At 39.7% G+C, this 23,605-nt stretch overlaps 1 protein-coding gene across 13 annotated transcripts in view; it reads left to right on the forward strand.

Annotated features, from left to right (window-relative positions):
- The window catches only part of usp6nl (USP6 N-terminal like), a 234,856-nt gene that overhangs the window by 187,707 nt on the left and 23,544 nt on the right, over positions 1–23,605 (forward strand). For all 13 annotated transcript variants that reach the window (XM_073066490.1, XM_073066492.1, XM_073066496.1 and 10 more), the window contains 4 exons: positions 476–570; positions 1,012–1,077; positions 11,749–11,848; positions 18,045–18,197. In XM_073066490.1, the coding sequence (XP_072922591.1) occupies positions 476–570; positions 1,012–1,077; positions 11,749–11,848; positions 18,045–18,197 (414 nt within the window). The remainder of the gene's footprint in view (positions 1–475; positions 571–1,011; positions 1,078–11,748; positions 11,849–18,044; positions 18,198–23,605) is intronic.

Consider the following 23,605-nt stretch of genomic DNA (forward strand, 5'->3'; position numbering starts at 1 on the left):
CAATCTATTGCTGGAATCCACTGCAGCAGCTTTACTCAGATCACTTCAGTAGAGATTCCAGAGTTGTAGGAAAATGTGCAGAAGGTAATTTACAGCTTGTATAAATTATATTGTTAGGATTGTTTTTTAAACTATTTTGGCAATTTTGTATCAAAAATTACTTAATTATTATTCTTGACTTATTAATAATAGGTTTTGAATGCTTCTGCAAATTGAGGATATTCAGAAGCATTATGGTTATTTACCAAATGTTTTGCTGGCAGTCTCTTAGGTTGGTTGTTTTCTAGCCATCTAAAATAGCAAGATTATATCAACAAGTTCCTTAGCATGTGCAGGATCTAGTATCCTAGTTCAGTTTTCAGCTAGCAAATTTAGCTTTAAAGATCCAATCCAGTTAGGTGTATAGCAATGAAATAGCAACTCAAGGAAGTTAAATACGTACTTAATTTTTTTTTGCAAATAAATTATCTTTTAGGTTTCTTTGTGCCTGGCTTCCCAAAACTTTTGCGGTTTCAAGAGCATCATGACCGGATTTTGAAGAAGTTTATGCCAAAGCTTAAACAACATTTGGTGAGTATCTTCATTTAGTTGATAAACTTTATTCAGTTGTTAAATATTTTGGGGCATCAGATTGGCTTGCAGTTGACTTCAGCATAGAACAGAAACATTAGGTGGAAGCAAGACTGGGATCACTGCATATTCACTAAATAATTCAATAGTGCATTCAGTCTTGCCAAAGTTCCCAGCTCTTTCATTGTGAAACTGTTTCTTGGATCCTGTGCCAGACTATATCATGGGCAGGATCTGACATCTGACTGATATCCATAGTAGTTGTAAGCCAAGGAGAAGGCAGTTTCTTTAATTATTCCATATTAGTTTCAAGTTTTTAATTTATAACTTTGCTCACCAATTTAAAAAAAATATTGATTATACTCTTCAATGTTAAAAGTTCTAAATGTCTCTAAGTATCACTGACTTTTAACTATTAAAAGCTTTCTCTTTTATTTACAGGATGCACAGGATGTCTTTACATCTTTGTATACAATGAAATGGTTCTTTCAGTGTTTTCTGGACAGAGTAAGTTTAAAACATTAAACTGTAGGAAATAGGAAATTTTTAATTATTTATATAGTAGTTTGATGCATTGATTTACAGGATTTCAAATCTGGGAATCTTGCCATTTTTGTGAGCAGTAGCAGACTTGAAAATTGACTAAAACTGCAGGTCTGTATCTACATGAATGATTTTCAATTCAAATAGTACTTTGTGTATTTGTAATACAACTCATCTTTGTTTTGTTACGCAAGTTGCATACCTACAGTAAGGCATTGCATTGACTTGTACTAACTTCTATTAAGTAGCAGATCTGAAAACAGTTTGAGTACTTTTTGGTTAAAAAGTGGGAACATAGAGTCATAGAAAAGTACAGCACAGAAACAGGCCCTTCGGCCCATCTCGTCCATGCCAAAACCATTAAAAACTGCCTACTCCCTTCAACCTGCACTGGGACCATAGCCCTCCATACCCATCATCCACTTTTCCTGGTAACTTCCTTGCAAAACTCCATAAGATTGCGTAGACGTGAGCTACTGTGCACAAAGCCATGCTGACTATCTTTAATCAGTCTATGTATATTATTACAAAAAAGCTGGATGAACTCAGCAGGTCGGGCAGCATCCGATGAAAGAAGCAGTCAACGTTTTGGGTCGAAACCCTTCGTCAGGACTAAAGGAGGGGGCAGGGGCCCTATAAAGAAGGTGGGGAGAGGGTGGAACACCAATCAGAGGAAAGATCAAGGGGTGGGGGAGGGGAAGTAGGGAGGGGATAGGCGGGAGAGGGGCCACACCGGCTTGCCGATGTAGAGGAGGCAACACTTCACTTGAGTCTGTTGGGGTAATCTGTTGCTCCCGGTGCAGCCTCCTCTGCATCGGCGAGACCTGACGCAGATTGGGGGACTGCTTCATTGAGCACCTGCGCTCCATCCGCCACAACAGACAGGATCTCCCAGTTGCCACTCACTTCAACTCTCCCTCTCATTCCCATTCGGATATGTCCATACATGGCCTCCTCTACTGCCATGATGAGGCCAAACTCAAGTTGGAGGAACGACATCTCATATACCGTCTGGGTAATCTCCAGCCCCTTGGTATGAACATCGAATTCTCCAACTTCTGGTAATTCCCTTCCTCTCCCTTCCCCATCCCACCTCTACTCTGTCTCCTCTTCTAGCTGCCTATCACCTCTCATGACTCTGCCTTCTTCTACTACCCATAGTGCTTTCCCTTTAGATTCCTTCTTCACCTCTCCTGCCTATCCCCTCCCTGCTTCCCCTCCCCCACCCTTTGATGCCCAACCTGCTGAGTTCATCCAGCTTTTTTGTACGTCTTGATTTGACCACAGCATCTGCAGTGCACTTTGTGTTTATGTATATTATATCCAGTCCCTTAGGCATCTTTCACCTCCTTCTGTATAGCTTACTGGTCTGTAATTTCCTGGTTTGATTTGAGAGCCTGAGGGAACACCTTGTGGGGCCCTGGGGATTTATCCACTCTAATTTGCCTCAGGACAGCAAACATAACTTCCTCTGTAATTTGTATCAGGTCCACGAAGTTAATGCCACTTTGCCTCACTTCTGTAGACTCTGTCCATCTCCTGAGTAAATAAAGATGAAAAAAATTCATTTTAAGATCTCCCTCCATCTTTTTCCACTGAGGACCTCACATGGTCTGTACACACCAGCTGTGTGGTGAAAAAGATCCAACAGTACCTCTTTCACCTCAGACGGTTGAGGAAGTTTGGTATGGGCCCCCAGATCGTAAAACTTTCTGCAGGGGCACAATTGAGAGCATCCTGACTGGATGCATCACTGCCTGGTATGGGAACTGTACCTCCCTTAATTGCAGGATTCTGCAGAGAGTGGTGTGAATTAGCCCAGCGCATCTGTTGTTGTGAACTTCCCATGATTCAGGACATTTACAAAGGCAGGTGTGAAAAAAGGGCCCATAGGATCATTGGGGACCCAAGTCACCCTGACCACAATGTATTCCAGCTGCTACCATCCGGGAAACAGTATTGCAACATAAAAGCTAGGACCAACAGGCTTCGGGACAGCTTCTTCCACCAGGCCATCAGACTGATTAACTCACGTTGATTTGAGTGTATTTCTGTGTTACATAGATTGTTCTATTTTTTTAATAAATTATTGTAAGTTACTATGCACATTGTACATTTAGACAGAGACGTAACAAAGATTTTTTACTCCTCATGTATGTGAAGGATGTAAGAAATAAAGTCAATTCAATATTTTGGCTCCACACATGGATTACCATTCTGACCAATATTTCCCCCTTGCAATTCTTTGGCCTTTAACATATCTGTAGAGACCCTTGGGATTCTCCTTCACCTTGTCTGCTAGGGCAACCCCGTACCCTTTTTTAGCCCTCCTGATTTCTTTCTTAAGTGTTCTCTTGCATTACTTATTGTCCATAAGCACCTCATTTGTTCCTACCTACCTATACCTGCTATGCACCTTTTTTTCTTCACCAGGGCTTCAATATCTCTTGAAAACAAGTTCCCTGCACCTGTTACCTTTAGCTTTTATTCTGCCAGGCACATACAGCTTTGTACTCTCAAAATTTTATTTTTGAAGGCTTCCCACTTTCCAAGTACACCTTTGCCTGAAAACAACTTGACCCAATCTACACTTGCCAGACTCTTTCTGATACCATCAAAATTGGCCTTTCTCCAAATGGAATCTCAACCCGCAGAACAGACCTATCTTTTTGCTTATTTATTTTGAACCTAAAGCATTGTGATCAAGACTGGATGCAAAGTGTTGCCCTATACAAACTTCTGTCACCTTTTTTGAAGAGCAGTGGTTTCTTCTGTGGTGTCCTTCCATGAGTACAATTCTTGTTAAGTGTTTTTCTTATGGTGCACACATGAATTTACCAAGTTCTAGAGATTCAAGGTCTTTTGCTGTTACCCTTGGGCTCTTTTTCACCTCCTTCAGCATTGCACATTGTGCACGTTTGTGCACATTGTAATCTTTGCAGGATGCCCAGTCCTAGGGAAAGTGGCAACAGTACTGAATTTCCTCCATTAACAGACAATTTCTGAGGACTGAGGCACACTCAAGTCTTTAGAAATGCTATTGTAGCCTTTTCCAGCTTCAGGCATCTCTACAATTCTTTTTCTAAGGTTATTTTGATTGAGGTGTGCTGCATATAAACTGATCTTTCTTGAGAAGAGCAGGCTCTGTCAGTAACCTTTGTGTGTCTTTTATAGGGCAGGGCACCTCTACAACCCACACTTCCAATCTCATCTCATTGATTGTGACACCTAAATCCAAATAACTTTTGTAGAAGGCAAAAGTAGAACCCCAGAGGCTCACATACTTTTTTGAACCTAGATTGTGATTTAAAATGGTGCACTCATTATTGATGAGAAGTAGTACAATTGTTTATGTGTTATTAGTTTAAGCAGATTGTGTTTATCTGTTATTGTGACCTGGATAAAGATCAGACCACATTTTATGAGCAATTAATGCAGAAAACCAGGTAATTACAAGGGGTTCACAAACATTTTCTTGCAACTGTATGTCACCACTTACAACCCTGAGATTCTTTTTCTTGTGGGCATACTCAGCAAATCTGTTCAACAGGAACTGTAAACAGAACGGATGAAACAGCAAGAGCAAAGAAGACAACAATGTTCAAATGCAAATGTAAATAAATAGTTAGCACCTAATGAGAGCATGAAAGGACATGATCAAGAGTCCTTAAAAGTGAGACCATCAGTTGTGGGAACACCAGAAATAGAGTGAGCACAGTTTACCCCCTTTTGTTCAAGAGCCTGATGGTTGAGGGTTAGTAACTGTTCTTGAACCTGGTGGTGTGGGTCCTGTGGCTCTTGCATCTCCTTCCTGATGGCAACAGCAAGAAAAGAGCATGGCCTTGGTGGTGAGGATCTTTGATGATGGATGCTGCTTTTTTTATTGACAGTGTTTCATGTAGCTGTGCTCAGTGGTTGGGAGGGCTTTGCCCGTGATGTACTGGATTGAATCCATGAATTGTTGTAGGATGTTCCGCTCAAAGGCATCAGATGCCAGGTCATAGTGCAGCCAGTCAATACACTTTCCACCACATGTCTATAGTAAAGTCTGTCTGAGATTTTGATATCATGCGGAATCTCTGCAGACTCCTAAGGAAGTAGAGGCGCTGTTGTGTTTTCTTTGCAGTAAAGTTTATATGATAGGTCTAGGACACGTCCTCTGAGATAGTAACACCTAGGAATTTAAAGTTACTGACCCTCCCCACCTCTGATCCTCCGATGAAGATTGGCTCATGGACCTCTGGATTGGCTTTCCTGAAGTCTACAATAAATTCCTTGGTCTTGCTGACATAGAACTTAACCAGATTTTCAATCTCCTGCTGATTCATTATCACCTTTGATATGGCCCATAACAGTGGTGTCATCAGCAAACTTGAATATGGTGTTGGAGCTGTTCTTGGCCACACAGTCATAGGTATAAAGTGAGTAGAGCAGAGGGCTAAGCACACAGCCCAGAGCTGATAGAAATTGTGGAGGAGATCTTTTTACAAATCCGAACTGACTGGATCTGCAAGTGAGAAAATTTAGGATCCAATTGCACAAAGGGGTATTGAGGCCCAGGTCTTGGAGTTTACTGATTAATTTTGAGGGGATGATGGTATTAAATGCTAAGCTGTAATTGATAAATGGCATCTTTGCTGTCCAGATGTTCCAAGGTTGTGTGAAGAGCCAATAGGATGGCATCTGCTGAGGACCTATTGCTCCAGTAGACAAATTGGAGTGGATCCAAGTTGCCACTCAGACAGGAACTGATATCTTTCATTACCAGACTCTCAAAGCACTTCATCATTGTGGATTTAAGTGCAACTGGATAATATTCATTTAGGCAGGATACAAGGTTGCACTCGGTGACTCTGTGATCTGTCTCGGAGGCCAATGTTAGGCGGTCTTGAAGGAGGATGAACCCTCGCTAGGTGGCAGGCCACAATGGAGTACGGCAGGAGTATTCAAGACCATTTTCGATCTCTCGCTGCTACAGTCTGAAGTGCCCACCTGGTTCAAAAAGGCAACAATTATACCAGTGCCTAAGAAGAGTAGTGTGAGCTGCCTTAATGACTATTGCTCAGTAGTACTTACATCTACAGTGATGAAACTCTTTGAGAGGTTGGTCATGGCTAGACTCTGTGTCAGAGACCTGGCTGCTGTGACTTTCCTCTGAACGGTCCAAAATAGTATACCTGTGGTGAGGGGGATGGCCACAGGGTTACTCTGCTCTTGCTGTTTAACCCCTTTCCCCTTCCTGACTGTCACCCAATTTCCTGTGACCTGACCCTTGGGTGTAACTACCTCTCAGCCTTCTGAATGATCCAGAGTTATAGTCTCTGATGAATGCCTCTGTGTGCGCATTGTTCTAGCACCGATTCCCATGATATTTTTCTATTAATTCAATCCAGCTGCACTGTATTTTTTTTATCACAGACTACCTTATTCTTAAAAAGCAGTGACTGTAAAATAGTTGCAGAACTATGGCAAATGAGGAAAAGTCCAATCAAGCATTTTCATCCAACATCAGGTGGCTCACATTTTCCAACAGATGCTTATGGATAGCAGTCAAGCAGAAATTTTCGTCAGTTTTATTTTAATTCACATATGAATATTGTAAGGTATTTTAATCACTGTACATTATTAACTAGCAAGGATAATTTGTGATTTGCATTTGTACCTCCTCTGGAATTTTTATTTTGAGAATCCAGCTTGGCAGCTTCAATTTGATTGCTTTCTACAGGATTCTTTTCATATCAGGGTAGCTTAGACTGAGGCTTCAATCCAGTAAGAAGATACTTTCAGATTGCAGTTTCAGGTAGCAGAATTCAACTTGGTTTTGAAGATTTCACTTTGAGGAAATAGTCTTGGCTCTGAAGGTTAGTAAATTATCATAGAACAAATAAATTTAGTGAGAGCATAAAGAAAAATAAGGAAAATATTAAAATTTCACAAATAGGTATGTATGAAGAAAAGTTAATGAAATAGTAATAGGCATGAGTAAATAAAACTCTATTTTAAGTTAATTACAATGAAAACATGGGCAAAACAATTGTATGTGCATTATGGCAATGGGAATAAAGTAGTCCCAAAAATGTAAAGGAAAATAAATTTAAAATTTTCCTTTACATTTTCCTTAAAATCTGTTTAAAATAGATTTTATTTTCCATCAAAGTATTCATTTGCATTTTAACTGCTTGATTTAGAAAAACATTTCTAATGATGGCTTCTAACTTTTTTGTAATTTGACCAATGTTTCAAATAATGGTATTGTGTCTTATTTAAGCAGCAGAGTTTGTGTTCAAATTAGTTTCTTGTACAGTCAGCCCCTCTTATCGCAGGGGATTGGTTCCGGGACCCCCAGCGGGTACCAAAATTCGTGGATGCTCAGATCCCTTATTTAACATGCATCAGTGCAGTGGTCTTTAGGACCCAGCAGAACCCTGGACTTTATTTAACATGTCTATGTGGTGGACATTAGGACCTGGCGGCGAGCTCTGAATCCGCAGCGTTTCTGTTCACAAAAATAATCACGATCGCGATTGAAAATAAGGTGGAAGTAATAAAGTGATCGGAAAGAGGTGAAACACCATCGGTCATTGGAAAAGCATTAGGCTACAGTCGGTCAACGATCGGAACAATCGGAATGTGAAAGGCCCTGCCCCAAAGAAAGTTTTTATTACTAAGCAACGCAGTGGTTAAATTATTGAAATATGTATGTTTCTTAAGTGTTTTATATGCATAGAAAGGTAAAATATGTACTATATACTAAGAAAAATGTTTGACTAACTGACGCTAAATAATACCGGTTGTAACTTCAAATCCGACTTAAAGACAGACTCAGGAATGGAACTCATTCATAATCCTGGGACTGCCTGTACTTTTAAGTCATTTCTAGATTACTTATAGTACCTAATACAATGTAAATGCTATGTAAATAGTTGTTATACTGTATTGTTTAGGGAATAATGACAAGAAAAAATAGTCTGTACATGCTCAAGCAACAAGTGCTGGAGAGAGAACTTCCGGGTTTTCCCGATCTGCGGTTGGTTGAATCCACGCATACGGAATCCGCAGATAAGGAGGGCCGACTGTACTTGTATCTCTGGCATTGCTGACCTGCATTGACTTGCCCCCTCCCTAAACTTCAAGAATGCTGTTTTATAAAACATCATTGCCTTCTGCATTGCTTGGTTTATTGGTATGTTAGCACTGATGTTATGACTTTTTTTGGTTATACAGAATCATATTCACCATGCAAAATTAGTTACCTTTCTAAATGTTTATCAATGTATAAGCAGTATCTTGAACTTAAATAACAGAATCATAGAAGTACAGCACTCTTTGTGGTTTAAACCCCACCCCCTCTTCTGCAAAAGAGAATCACTGAATGATTCATAATCTAAGCACTGCAGGAAAAATCACAAAAAGATTTATCCCAGGGTTTAGCTTGTAAATTCTCTTTGTTGTGAATTTACTTTACCATTCGTTCGGCTGAGTTGAGTAACACTTTGCAATAGAGCAGTTCTGAAATTTTAAATGTTTATTTTCTTGTTTCTGGGATCTGGGGATCACTGACATTTTCCTTTTGCATTTGCTTGCATCTTTATTCAGGTTTTCTGAACATATGATTGTAAAAGAGGTAAAATGTCAGAACTTTCAAAAGATTAACCAAGGCATTTTTAAATATATGTGCATGCAAAAAAAAGAGGATGTAGAACCTTGTTCACGTAGGTAGAAATAAGTTACTTGCCTTTATTTTTTGGCATTTCTAACCGACTTAAGACTGTGATGAGGAAGAGTTTCTTCACTGAGGGTTATTAGTCTTGGAACGCCTTGCCTTAGAAAACTGTCTGTGTGTATATTTAAGGTTGAGATAGATAAAACATAATAAATGAAGGAATTACAGGTAAAAGGAAAAGAGAACAAGAATGAGCTGAAAGAATATCAAATCAAATTTACTTCTGAATGGGGGAGCTTATTCCAAGGCCTAATTGGTTTACTCCTGTTAATATGTAAGGTTTTTTGTCTCCTGTTATCTCAATTAGCTACTAATTAAAATTCATGTTTGGCTCATGCTTTAGTGCAGTTAGAGGCATTGTGCTGCTGTTGCATGAGTATAGGACTATTGTTTGATTGTATTATTATATTAGATTTCTGAACCGTGATGCAATGACACAAGTTTGAAGAAATTCTGGATTTCTTTAGAAAGGTAATTTCAAGAGCAGCAGTCATAAAACTATCAGTATGCCTTAAGCACTCACCTGATTAACTGAAGTTACTTTGGGAAGAAACTTTGCTGTCCTTAATTGACCTGGCAGTAGATGAACCAGCTAACCGACCCTCTGATTATTGAGTCTCCTCTCACTATCGCTCTGCCTGACTTCCCTGATGAGCCTCAGAGCTGTCCACAGTACCACTGGCCTGGCTGCTACTGCTATACCCTAATAGGTTATTCCACCATAACATTATTTAAAGGGTCGTACTTGTTAACGAGTGGAATAGTCACAGGGGTACCCTGCACTGACAGCTTACTCCCATTACTCCTCACTCAGTGGTCACTCAGCTACTGTCTGAAGCCTGCACTCTGGGTGTGACCACCTCAGTAAAAGTCTCATCTGTGAATTCATCAGTCTGCCAGAGTAGATCTATCTAAATCTTCAGTTCTTTGAGCTTGTTATTTAGGAGATGAAGTTGGGTGCACTGCCTGCAGATGTAGTAATTAGAGAGACCATTAGATACCCTGAAATCCCGCATCTCACAACAGCTACCATCTTGCCTATGTTTGCCATATCTCTTAATTTCTCAAGCTTAATTTCTAGCCTGCACCTGTTCTCATTGAAGCATGTTGAGCCAAAACCTGATCACTCTAACACTGGCCCACTCTCACAATGCTACTCCCACAGTGGCCACTCTGCTTACTCCTCGCTGTTTTTTTATTGTCCCTTGCTGAACGTCTAAAAGGTCATAATAATTGCAGTGTGCTGAAGAGTTCTGAAAGGCCCTGAGCTGTTTTTAAACTTTGCATTGCTTACCAACAGGCAACCTCTCAGAATGATTGCAGCCCACTGAATTACTTGATCAAATTTTAAAAAGGTGGTATGCTGAGACAAGTCATTGAATTCCCATTTACTTTAATTAGCTGAAAATTAAAGTAACCCACTTACTTTCACCTAATTCAATCCATAATTCTACAAGCAAACACGAGGAAATCTGCAGATGCTGGTAATTCAAGCAACACACACGAAATGCTGGTGGAACACAGCAGGCCAGGTAGCATCTATAGGGAGAAGCACTGGATGGTTCGGGCCGAGACCCTTTGTCCTGACTCTCGGCCTGAAATGTCCAGTGCTTCTCCCTATAGATGCTGCCTGGCCTGCTGTGTTCCACCAGCATTTTGTGTGTATTGCCATAATTCTACAATATTGCTCCCCCAATTTTGAGAAACACAGCAGATGACTGAAGGTTCAGTAATTTTACATAATGAATTTCTTTTTAAGTCCTCCCTGCAAATTTAAAGCATAAAAGTCACATCTTTCACATTGGATGAGAATATAGCTTTTAACTGCTATATTGGAGTGAATTTAGCAGGAGGATATTTATAGAATTTGCATTAGTAATCTGCATGCTGCTAAAAACTTTGCTTTTGTTACAAAACAGTTAACATTTGAATTAGAAGTTTTCTTGTCTTTAAAGTTGATTAAGATCTTATGGTGACTCAATTATCACCAATTGTATTACTTTTTTCACTTTTGGTTATCACATCTCAGTTGTCTATATAAAGTCGCAAAAATTGCAAAAAAAGACATCCAATGTTTATCCAAAGTTTAATATGGAACAATGTAATGTTAAGAAAATTAAGTATTGAGTTAAAGGCAGAAACTATTTCAAGTATATAAACCATTGTATATTGCAAAATTTATTTCCATCATGTAACTTCGAAGTAGTACAGTAGAAATGAATCAGAGAATCTTGGTGCCTAAAAATTGTGTTTTGCGTGAGGGTGATTTTATTAGAATATGATTGTAGAGATTAAAATTTCTCAATTCAGTTTACAGGTAAAATAAATTACAGTGATCACAATGAACTTTGTTCTTAAATTGTCTTTTATGCTTGTCTCTAACTTTGATCATGACACTACAGTTGGTGGTCTCCGCTGGTCAATAATTGTGTTGTGATGAATGTATGCAGCCACATTGCTGCCTTAGCTTATACATGTGAAATATCTATTTTAGGCATCATTATATCAAATGTAAAATAACTTTTTGCTTTTGGGTAGATCACTTTCTTTGCACTGATTTAAATAGGCTGATGGTCTACTTGACATGCCACTTCCCCGTGCCTTATTAGTTGGGCCAACTCTTTTTCTTTGGGTGGGGGGAGTCGTAGGAGCTGCATTGTTTGTAACTGCTTTTATTATTTCTCTGTTTTAACAAATGTTCTTTATGAATTTTACTTTCAGTTGCATTTACTTGATAAATGGGATCATTGTACATTTTATCTATTGTTACAGCTGAAAAGTAATGCAGATTTTTGAATACATGGGAAATAATTTTTAAAACTAATGGATTTATAGAACGATATTTCAAAAACTTAAAGCAATTTAAGATAAATTTATATACCTAATATTGTTTTATTTGCCTTGTCACACAGACTCCCTTCACTCTAACACTGAGGCTATGGGATATCTACATGTTAGAAGGAGACCGCATTCTTACAGCAATGTCATATACAATTCTTAAACTGCACAAAAGTAAGATCACTTCATTATTGACATGTCTTTCCACTTAGAGTTATCCGATTTAGTTATATAACATCAGTCATTTGAAATTATGCATTATGTTTTGAAGTTTTATAATAGATCTTCAATTTTAAAGAAGAGAAAGGTAAAGCTATGTAGTCCCCATCCCCCACAAACTGCATCACTAGCATGTTACATGTGCTGATTCTCAACTATGATGTGTAATTAATGGCAAATGGTGTCTAGTTATCTTGGTTAGTGGCTGACTTTGCTAAACCTAGCATTGTTTCACTCTAATTGGGATGCTTGTATTAAACAGTGCAATATATTTGCATCTAGTCTGTACTGAGCTCAAAAGGAATATGCAGAAATGGAAGTGTAGTATTCTTCAAATGCTTCTTTTGCCAATTTTCTTCTTTACCTCTGCTCTCCTTCCAAACCTTCAGTTGCACCATACTAAGGAATCATAGCCCCCTTTTTTAGCCTTAAAAATGTCATTTGACTATTTAAATAACAGTATCGTCTATTTGTGTGTGGCAGTAATTTTAGAATGTAGCAACTGGAAACTAGATGCTTTTGCTGTGCTTTGTAAAACCTTTATTATGGTCTAATGAAGCCAATTGCAATGCCCCATGCAAACATAAAACTTACAAATTCAGCAATGGCCAGGGTTTGAACCTTGATCCTCTATTAGTGTAGTATATATTTTAATTTTCCAAAGCCTTGAAGGAGCAATTGTTTATATATTTTATATCTTAATTGGACTAGACCAATAAGCTGCTAACTAAGGTTTCTGACATTTTGACGATTCAGTGGGAGGTTAGGTGAAATGTTCAGAATTCTTTGTAATTTTTGGCCCATATGCTATCCATTTGACAGGAAGAAGTTTTCAGTAAACTACAATTAACTCTTTGTAAAATATCCTATCTAACAAGCTAGCAAAACTCAATTTTGTTGTTAGAGATCTTTGATAAAATCTTTGGAAGGTATACTTGGAATAATGAATTAGTCTGGGCAATAACATTGTTAAGTGCATTAAGAACTACTACAGTCTGTGTTTGGTTGAAATAAAAACAGAAAATAGCTCGTTGAACAACAATTGTGAAAAAGAAAAATATATATGTTCAATAATCTTTTATGGTAACCCATAAGTGAACAGGAAAAGAACTGCAGATGCTGAAAATCTGAAATAAAAATAAAAAGCTGGAACCTTTCAGCAGGTCAGGCAAGATCTGTGGAAAGAGAAATGGTCTGAGACCCTTTGTTGGAACAGGAAAATAACAAAAAATAATAAGTTAGTTTTAGGTAGCAAATGAGGTGGGGAGGATGAGCATTGGTGGAATACAGAGAGCATATCTGATAGGGTGAGACTGCAATGTGACAGTTAGGGAGCTATTAAGCTCAGACAAGCTGCTTGCACTTTAATTGTCACATTAACATTTGAATGAGCATAAAATGTACAAGTTCATCAAGAAGCTTAAATATTATAAGCTGTTGATTTCTATGTAAATAATTTGATTTTTCAAATCAGTGAGGGAATTGGCTCCACATCTCAAATTAATTTTCATGCCAAATAGGTTGTTAAATAGAAATTATAGATTAGTTTGTCAGTTTTTCTCTTATTCCGAATTTTAACTTTTTAAAAAAATAATCAGTATGTTCACAATTCATCAGTTTGTAATGAAAACTCAGAAGACTGAAAGCACAGCATTAGTGAGCGCAGGGAATGAGTAACTTCTTTAACAGTGCACATTTTGTAGATTTCTACCATGAGCATAGCTTAACTTTGCCTCTCTTAATATTCTGTGATTCTTTTAACATACATCCTAAAGTAGACTTGTTTGTCCCAATTTTTAGCTTTCCGCATAAATCTTCATGACCTGGTGACTTTCATTTAATAAGCTGGATTTTAATGAGTCCTGATGCAGGATTTCAACCCAAACGTTGACAATTCCTTTCCTCCCACAGATACTTCTTGACCTTCCAAATTTTTGAAGCAGCTTGATTGGTGCTTCATTTAATAATCATTCTGTTAAGTGCCTTGAGAGATTTCGTTGGATTAGGTTGTTTTTCAAAAGAATTTTGCTAATGCCAGGACAAGCCTTAACAGCTGCTAAGCAAAGAATATTCCACTGTTGAAAAGTACAAAGTCAAGTAATGTAATGTGTCAGCTTTTATAAGAAACTGGCATTGAGACCAGAAATTAATCAACAGTAAGAACCAACCTCCTCCTCAAATAAGTTCAATAGTTGAGGAACAAAACTATGTAAATTATAAAGCTAGTGTCTCCAGCCTTGTCTTACTTTAGTTCAATGCATAGCAATGGATTTGCACTCAGTGGCCATTTTATAAAGTACAGGAGGAACCTAATGAAGTACCACTAAGTTAAGTTCTGTATTCTACATCATGGAATTCATAGTCCTGTTGGAGGATTCAGTGGTTGAAGCATATGAGTGCAAGAGGCTACATTATGCAGAGGAAATAGTGGAAGAAAGCCCCAGATAATGAGAGGAAGTGCCTCAGCTGACCTCAAGTGGACATCAAGAGCTGGTTGACTAAGTTGCAAAGAGCTGAAAATCTAAGGAAGCTGCACAGAAAGAAAGAAAGAACAAACAAGAATATGGCTCTACAAAGACCCTTTTAAGTTCATTAAAGGTCTCTTCACACTGGAAAAAAGAGGAACTTTGAAAACATCCAAACAGGAACTGGAAGAGCACTTAGAAAAGATTCACACCGACTTGAAAGTGCAGGAACATATGATCATTCCATCCAAAGTTCCATCAATTCAGCCCCCACCTGGATTCTGACTCTCCAAAATGGAGGGAAGTAGAAAAGGCAGTACGATGCCAAGAGTAGCATCTGCTCCCAGGCCTAATGGAGTAGCACTTGGGCTTTATAAGAATGCACCCAGATATCTTGTAGTTTCGCTGGAGGCTTATTGAGGGTAGTGTAGCAGAGGCAAATAATACCCAAAACATGATGAAGGGCTGGCAGCATCCTGATTTTGAAAGAAAGGATGCAGAGAACATGTCAGTTTTGACCAGTCTACCTTCTAAACGTTGAGGGGAAAATCTTCTTCACTGTAATAGCACAGAGGATGGCCAGCTATCTGGAGAGAAGCAAGTACATTGATACATATGTACAGAAAGTAGGAATTCCAGGTTTCTCCGGGTGTTAGGGACATGCAAGTACAATATGGCACCAGATCCAAGCAGCTAGGAAGGACAAAAGAAATCTCTGTGTGATCTTTGTAGACTTCACCAATGCATTCGGCTCAGTACCCCGTGCACTCCTCTGGGAAGCATTTGACTTCTTCCAGATACCAGAGCCCATCACAATGCTGGCAAAGTTGTACTTTCAAGTCCTGCAATTGTGTTTCACAACAGCAGATTTTACCACAACATGGCAGAGACTGGAAGTAGGCAATATGGCAGGTTGCATTATATCATCCTGGCCTTCACAATGGCCATGGAGGTCATTATCAAGGCTTCGAGATGGGTGGTAGGCAGTGAAAGAACAAGTGCTGGACTTCGTCTTCCCCCTATTAGGGTGTACATGGATGATATAACAGCACTGACCACTACTGCAGCATGCACCAAGTGACTACTTGGAAAGCTGCAGGAAGGCATCAAGTGGGCCGGAATGAAAATCATACCACAAGTCACAAAGCATCTCCATAGTCAAAGGAATGCTGAAAGACATAAAGTTTTTCATTGGTGATAGCCCAATTTCAACAGTGTCTGAACAGCCAGTCAAAAGCCTGCGTAGATGGTACAACGCCAGCTTCATGGACAAAGAGCGGGTGCAGCAACTAAAGTACCACATCACCAATGGCCTGGATAATATCAACAAGACCATACTGCCTGGGAAACTGAAGTTCTGGTGCTTACAGTTTGGGCTCCTACCCCAGGTGATGTGGCCACTCACTGCTTATGAGGTCCCACCAACAACTGTGAAGAAGCTTCTTGAGTGAACCATCACGTTGTTTGTAAACAAGTGGCTCGGTGTCCCAAGATGTATCAGTAACATCAGTCTCTATGATAAAGGAGTCCTTGAACTACTTTTCACTGTCCTTACAGAGGAATGTATGTGTTCTAAAGTGCAACTACTGATGATACGCAAAGACACTCATGACTAAACCATCAGTAACACTGCATGGACCTTATCAACTAGGCAGAAATGGACCCCAGCTGATGCAGTGCAGCAAGCACAGTTGCCCTTAGGCATAAGAGACATTGTGGGGCAGGTCCAACAGAGCAGGGCCGGCTTTGGTCTGGCAGCAAGTGGACCCACCTGGCACAGGGCCACAATTCCAGAGTGAAGGTAGATAGTTGTCGAAGAAGTCTAGCTATAAGAAGAGTCTGGCAGAACTGCAAAGGCTGACTCCTTAGCTAAGCAAGGGTCATGGATATGGTTGGAAAACATAGAGAGGAGGAAAATCAGCTGGAAGAACATGGGAGATGGAAACAAACAGACTTGGCTTTCTCATTAGAGCTAAATATAATATGCTTCCCTCACAAAAAAACCTCCACCAGTGGTTTGGTCAGGACCCAGCTCAGGATATGCTTCAGGGTTACCGATTCAGGCAGCCCTAAAACATATCATGGCAAACTACAAAATCAACCTCACATAGGCAGATACATGTGGTGTCACAATCAGATCTTGAAGAGTCTGGCAATGGCAAATGAGACCAAGAGGATAGCAACCAACTCCTTGACCCCAAGAATGACTAATGCTCTGATACTAGCATCATTCATCTGGAAGGGAGGGAGAAGACCAACTAATCTCCCTCCTAAGCCAGAAACAGGATAGATAAACGTGGCCCGTGACTAAATGCTGATGGGTGTCAATAAAAAAACAACTCACCTTTCCACTGGAAATTGCTACCAGCAATATTAGGCCAGAATTGGTTCTCTGGTCCATTTCAGTACAGCTCATCTACATTGTGGAACTCAGTCCCATGGGAGGATTCGGTGGCTGAAGCATATGAGCACAAAAGGCTATGCTATGCAGATCTAGCAGCTGAAGCTCAGCGACAGGGCTAGAAAATGAAAGTTTGTCCTGTGGAAATGGGTTGCAGGGGATTTGTAGCCACATCCACCTAGGGAGCTAGGGATCCATAGTCAGACTCTATGGCAAACCATCAGAGCCACTTCAGAGGCAGCAGAAAGAAGCAGTCAATGGCTTTGGATCAAGTGAAAAGACCTCTCCTGGGTTCCAAGATAGCATCAAGAGAGTGGGAGGACGCAATGGGGGGGGGGGGGGGGTGACTCTGGAACGCCAGAAGTCATAGTTGAACCCTCTTGAGATGTAGTGGACTAATCGATGAAGGCACCAAGGAAGGAGGGTGTCCACTTGAAAAACCCCGCGAGTCAACCCTGTGCCACTCCCAGCATCAAGGCAGTCTCGAGCAAATGCTCATGACCCATTGGCACAAGGAATATTAATATTTTATCCTGTGTTTTTTGATTTCTTTTGTATGTTCTTTGTTCATGCCCAGTCACTTCAAGGTTTGATATGTTGTGCTTCTGCACACCACGGTTGTAACACAGAGTGATTACCATGGCCACACTCTTCTGATATTGTGTTAACAAGGCATTTTCACCCATTGAACTGCCACTTACTATTTTTTTTTGTCTTTCGCACCATTCTCTGTGAAGTGTAGAGACTCTTGTGTATGAAAATACTGGGTGTTTTTTTATATTCCACCATCAGACCACTCTGTTTTATGTAACAGGGACATCGAGGAGCAGAGAGGGAGACAAATTCTGGAAATGTGTAATAATAACAGGGTTGTCATGATGGCTTGATGATTTTTAAGTGACTTTTAGCTGTGGGACATCTAAAAATTCTTATCCTTATAAAATAGGATTGAGTACGATAGATGAATGATAATGGATTCCTGTCTCCTTGTCATCTTTGTTGTGAGTAATCTTTTCCTCAGATTAAGTTGGGATATGTTCATAGTGGTGCTTTTCCCATGTGGAGATCTTGATTTCTGTAATATTGTAAAGAAGAGCTTCTAAACAAAAGCTTGGCATTTATTACAGGTATGATAAAAATAGAAATCAGATCTAACCAGTAATCACCTGCATATGAGAGTACATGCTTTGCTGGCGTGGTCAGACAAAAAACGGTAAGTCTTTCAGATAAGGCAGGAAAATCCATTCCCTTCAAAATTGTAAGAGAAGTCTTATTTGTTTTACAGAACATATGATGAAATTAGCAATGGAAGATTTGATAGAGTTTCTGCAGGAATCTCTGGCCAAGGATTTCTTCTTTGAAGATGACTTTGTTGTAGACCAGCTTCAGAATTCAATGTCTGAGCTAAAACGTAGTAAACTAGATTTGCCTCCACCAGGTAAGTGTTCCAATATAACCCTCAACATTAAACAGGCTGCACTTCTATATTTTGTTGGATCATAGTGAAATTTGTGATCCAGCAATTTGGAAATCAAGAATGAGACATTAAACCTGTTGGTTATAGCTGTTCATTGAGTGTTAGAAGAGCAAAGAACAAAGAAGTCATGGTCATCTTATACAAAAATTAACTCAGACTGAAAACTTAAGACAATAATAACAATTAACTTTAAAAATAGCAAGATTCAAGAGGTGTGGAAAAACTAAGAAACTTCTGGAAAATTACAGAATCAGCCGTACTACAATTACTGGCTAATTCCCTGAATAACTACACTTGTATAGATGATTATATAAAAATACGAGGAAGCATAGTAAGATTAAACTGTGAGATCAATAACAGTTTTACGCCCAAATCCAACAACTTGCAAGTAAATTATCAGTAATAAGATTAGAGCAATGTTGCTCATGTGTAAATGTAAAGGTCATTCTAGGCATAATTTTTCAGATCTGTACCATGTGGTACTGAACGTTAAACAGAGTGATTGTATTGTTGGAAGAGAACATTTAAATAAAGTCAGTTTTTTTGCATTCCTGCATGTTTATGAACTCTGCTTTTAGGAAATTGGTTAAAGGCAGTTCAGATGAAATCTGTGGAGTTGGATCTCCTTTTATTCTTCCATCTGTGGGATGAACAATAGAGCAGCAAATTGGAATCAGTGAAGAAATAAATAGCAACGACCCTGTACACAATGAGTGACCATGGCTCATGGATTAGTTTGAGATAAATGATTTTCTGATTCATGGGACACTGGCAGCAAATACCACGAAGGAGGAAGCTGATCCAGTGGGACAAGGTTACCAAGATACAGTTTTAAAAAAAACTTGGCTTGCTATCCAGGCAGATTGAGATAGTAAATGGAGGTCTAGAAATGGCTTTAACCTAATTAGAGGGGCTCTGGTCATGGGAAATTTAATAAATTAACAAAATAAGAGAGTAGTGTTCAAGATGAAGAGGAAAACAAAAATCAAAAATATGATGGGAAAGGGCAAAATATAACTAAATGGGTAAGATAGAGATAAGCAGAAAGTAAGAAAAAAGTATAAAAAGTTTAAGCTTAATTCTATATCTAAATGCATGTTGTGTTTGTTACAAGACAGATGTTTTAACTACAGGATGATCAGAAACGGGAGCTTAAATTCTAGGTCATTGAAGGGTCCAAAAGGAGAGGTTAGGTGAGTGGGCAAATTCATGGCAGATGCAATTTAATGTGGATAAATGTGAGGTTATCCACTTTGGTTGCAAGAACAGGAAAACAGATTATTATCTGAACGGTGGCCGATTAGAAAAAGGGGAGATGCAACGAGACCTGGGTGTCATTGTACACCAGTCATTGAAGGTGGGCATGCAGGTACAGCAGGCGGTGAAAAAGGCAAATGGTATGTTGGCATTCATAGCAAAAGGATTTGAGTACAGGAGCAGGGAGGTTCTACTGCAGTTGTACAAGGCCTTGGTGAGACCACACCTAGAATATTGTGTGCAGTTTTGGTCCCTTAATCTGAGGAAAGACATTCTTGCCATAGAGGGAGTACAGAGAAGGTTCACCAGATTGATTCCTGGGATGGCAGGACTTTCGTATGAAGAAAGACTGGATCGACTAGGCTTATACTCTCTGAAATTTAGAAGATTGAGGGGGGGGATCTTATTGAAACGTATAAAATTCTAAAAGGATTGGACAGGCTAGATGCAGGAAGATTGTTTCCGATGTTGGGGAAGTCCAGAAGGAGGGGTCACAGTTTAAGGATAAAGGGGAAGCCTTTTAGGACCGAGATGAGGAAAAACTTCTTCACACAGAGAGTGGTGAATCTGTGGAATTCTCTGCCACAGGAAACAGTTGAGGCCGGTTCATTGGCTATATTTAAGAGCGTTATATATGGCCCTTGTGGCTAAAGGGATCAGGGGGTATGGAGAGAAAGCTGGTACAGGGTTCTGAGTTGGATGATCAGCCATGATCATACTGAATGGTGGTGCAGGCTCAAAGGGCCGAATGGCCTACTCCTGCACCTATTTTCTATGTTTCTAAGAGGCAAAAAGGAGTTGAGATGCAAGAGACAGCAGATGCTGGAATCTGGAGCACAAATGTAAACTGCAAATGTTTGGCCGACCTTTTGGGTCATATCATCATTATGCAGGATCTCTCCTTGAAGTAATGGTTATCCTTTAGCCCCTACAGACAGATAGTTCTTACCCACTGAGTTCTTCCAGCGGTTTGTGATTTTTGTTTGCTTGGTAAAGGCTAAGGGAGTGTGGAGAAGATTTGTTTATCAAGAAAGAAATCAGGCTTACTGTGTAGCAATTATCAATGTACAAGGTAATGATGTGGAATCTGTGTGGGTGAAAATATTGAATAGCAGGGTAAAGCAGACAGCCTGTAATTCCAACGTGCTGCTTCACAATAAGATGAAACAAAATGGACAAAGCAATATTGTGTAAGAAAGGAACTGCAGTTATCATGGATGATTTTAATTTGCATTTGATTAGATGAACCAGACTGGGACAGATACCATGGAAGAGAAATTTATGGCATGTTTTAGGGATCATTTCCTAGTGTAAATGAGTCTGAAGCTGTTTGAGGTTTGAATCTGTATAACAAGTAGATTTAGCAAAAGATATGATTAACGATTCCGTGGGAGTATTGATTGCAATGTGGCAGATACAGTTTGAGAATAAGTGCCCTGTGTTCATTATCAATATCTTCAATTTGTGTAAGGGCAATTTTAAAAGTAAGGAATTCTCTGGTGGATTGGGCAAACTGGCTATGAGGTAAGTTGGTGGATGAGCAATGACAAACATTTAAACAATTAGTTCATGGTGTTCAGTGGAAATTTATTCCATTTAGAACGAGGCATCTCAGGAGAAATAGGAACCAATATTATCAAAGGAGATCAAGGGAAATACTAAATCCAAGACTAGAACAAACAAAGTAAACAGTTATGAAGGAAGAAGAAAATTGATTGTGAGATGCAACTGCTAATATCAAGACAAATAGCAAGGATTTTTATGAATATATAAAAAGGAAAAGGATAGCTAAAGTAACTGTAAGACTGAAAGAGCAAGACAGCAGAATTGATAACAAAGGAATTGTGGATAAGTTACATCAGTACTTTGCATTGTTCTTCCACAGTGGCTGCCAAGATGTTTCCACTAGTGGAGAATCTCTAATGAGAGCACATACAAGAATAGAGGAGGAACTCAGCAGGTCAGGCAGGATGGAAAGGAATAATCAGTCATCGTTTTGGCCCAAGACCCTCATCAGGATTGGAAAGAAAGGGATTAAAAAAAAGAATAAGAAGGTGGGAGTTGAGGAGTACAAGTTAAAAGGTGATAGGTGAAGCAAGGTGTGTGGGAGAGGAGAGATGAAATGAGAAGCTGGGAGGTGATAGGTGGAAAAGGTAAAGGCCTGAAGAGAGGAATCTGATTAGAAGAGGAGAGTGGACCATGGAAGAAAGGGAGGAGGTGGGGCACGGGGGGGGGGGGGGGGGGTTAGGCAGATGAGAAAAAGAAGAGCTAAGAGGGTCAACTAGAGTGGGGAATTGAAGAAGAGGGAAAGGGGAGGGAGTAAATATAGAAAATTAGAGAAATTGATGTTCGTACCATTAGGTCGGAGGTTACCCAGAAGGAACATGAGATGTTGCTTCTCCAACTTGAGAGTGGCCTTATCGTTGCAGTAGAGGACACCGTGAACCAACATATTGGAATGGGAGTGGGGATTCGAATTAAAATGGTTGGCCACCAGGAAATTTTGCAACAAGCATTTTAATTGCAATCTCCACTCCCATTCCTATGTATCAGTTCATGGCTTCCTTCATTTCTTGTTTTGTGCTTCTGCCAGGACTTTTGTAGTTTCCCAGATGAGTTTTGCACCTCTTTTACCTTAATTCGTTTGAGTATGACAAAGTTGTTATTGACATAGCGCACCCTTAGTTTTGGTGTGATAATTTGTAATACTCTCCAGTTTTTCCCTCAATGAGAGCACTCGGGTTGGAGGAATCAAACCTTGTATTCCATCTGGGACACCACCTTCCCACTCCCCCCCCCTTCCTCCCCTTCCCCCTTTCCCCCCTGCCACCCCTACCAAAGCCCCCACCTTCCTCCCCCTTCACCCCCTCCCCTTCCACCTCTCCACCTCCTGCCACCCCTTCCACACCCCTGCCACCCCTTACCCCCACTTCCCCCCTTTCTCCCCTCCCACCTTTACCCCTTGCCCTCCCTTGGGATTCCCTCTAACTACTTTTCTTCTCGCCTGCCTGTCACCTCTCTCTGGTGCCCCCTCTGCCTCCCTTCTTCCCATGGTCTTCATTTAATGAACTTGCACAGCAGCCAAAAGAACTAATAAAGGTAGAGCTTTGCAGCTAACTTTTTATTGGCACTCATTATTTTTGTGAATGTTTAAATTATTTACTCTCTATTCTGTAAATGCAATAATTATCAAGATGTGGTAATAATTAAACACTTAGCAGTTATTGATTTTAAGTCCAACCTAAACTGACTCCAGACTCTGGGAATTATATCAGTAATTGGTTATTCAATACATACAAGGGCTAATGGCAGTTTGGAGAACTTGGATGAATTTGATAGTCTCAGTGCATGTAGAAGCCAGGTTCCTGACATCACTTTAACTCGTAACACAGTGATTAGTCTGGATGTCTATTTGGGTAAATGAGGAATTCACCATTTCACAGCAGCTAAGTTCCCACTATACTCTTCTGCCTACAAAAGTCTTTTCGCCTGGAGAACTCAAGAATATTAACCCTAGCTGTGAGATCCAGGTTCAAAATCAGTCTTCATTTAATGTGAATTTACTTAACACCAACTGAAATTGGAAAAAGGCTAGTAAGTTTGGTTTGTATGCCTGCCCTGCATTCAAGTGCATGCCTTTGAAATTCAAATAGTGGAAACTCTGGTTATATGATTGATGAAACAGTGAAAGAGACTTTAACATTATGATGGGGAGACATTTTAGAAGTTAGACTGATAACCTATCAGAGAGGATAATAAGGAAATGCAGTTCATGGATATATTGATTTTAAAAAGGTGTTTGATAAGGTGCTCCAATCACAAACAAGTCACAGTCTGCAGATGCTGGAAGTCCAAGCAACACACACAAAATACTAGAAGAACTCAGCAGGCCAGGCAGCATCTGTAGAAAAGAATACAGTCAGTGTTTTGGACCGAGACCCATCTCCGTGTTCAGGTTAGCTGCTTGTTTGCAGAGTCGTTCACTAGGTCTGGAGATAGGTCACAGGAATTCCGTCACCAGTTGAGGTGACATCATCAGTCCACAATTGGTGTTGTTTCTGCTGAGTGCCCTCATTTATATTGGTCCAACTTGTTCTGATAGGTTGGCTGTT

This window comes from Hemitrygon akajei, chromosome 14 (genome assembly GCF_048418815.1).
Source record: "Hemitrygon akajei chromosome 14, sHemAka1.3, whole genome shotgun sequence".
In the NCBI taxonomy this organism is placed as follows: Eukaryota; Metazoa; Chordata; class Chondrichthyes; order Myliobatiformes; family Dasyatidae; genus Hemitrygon; species Hemitrygon akajei.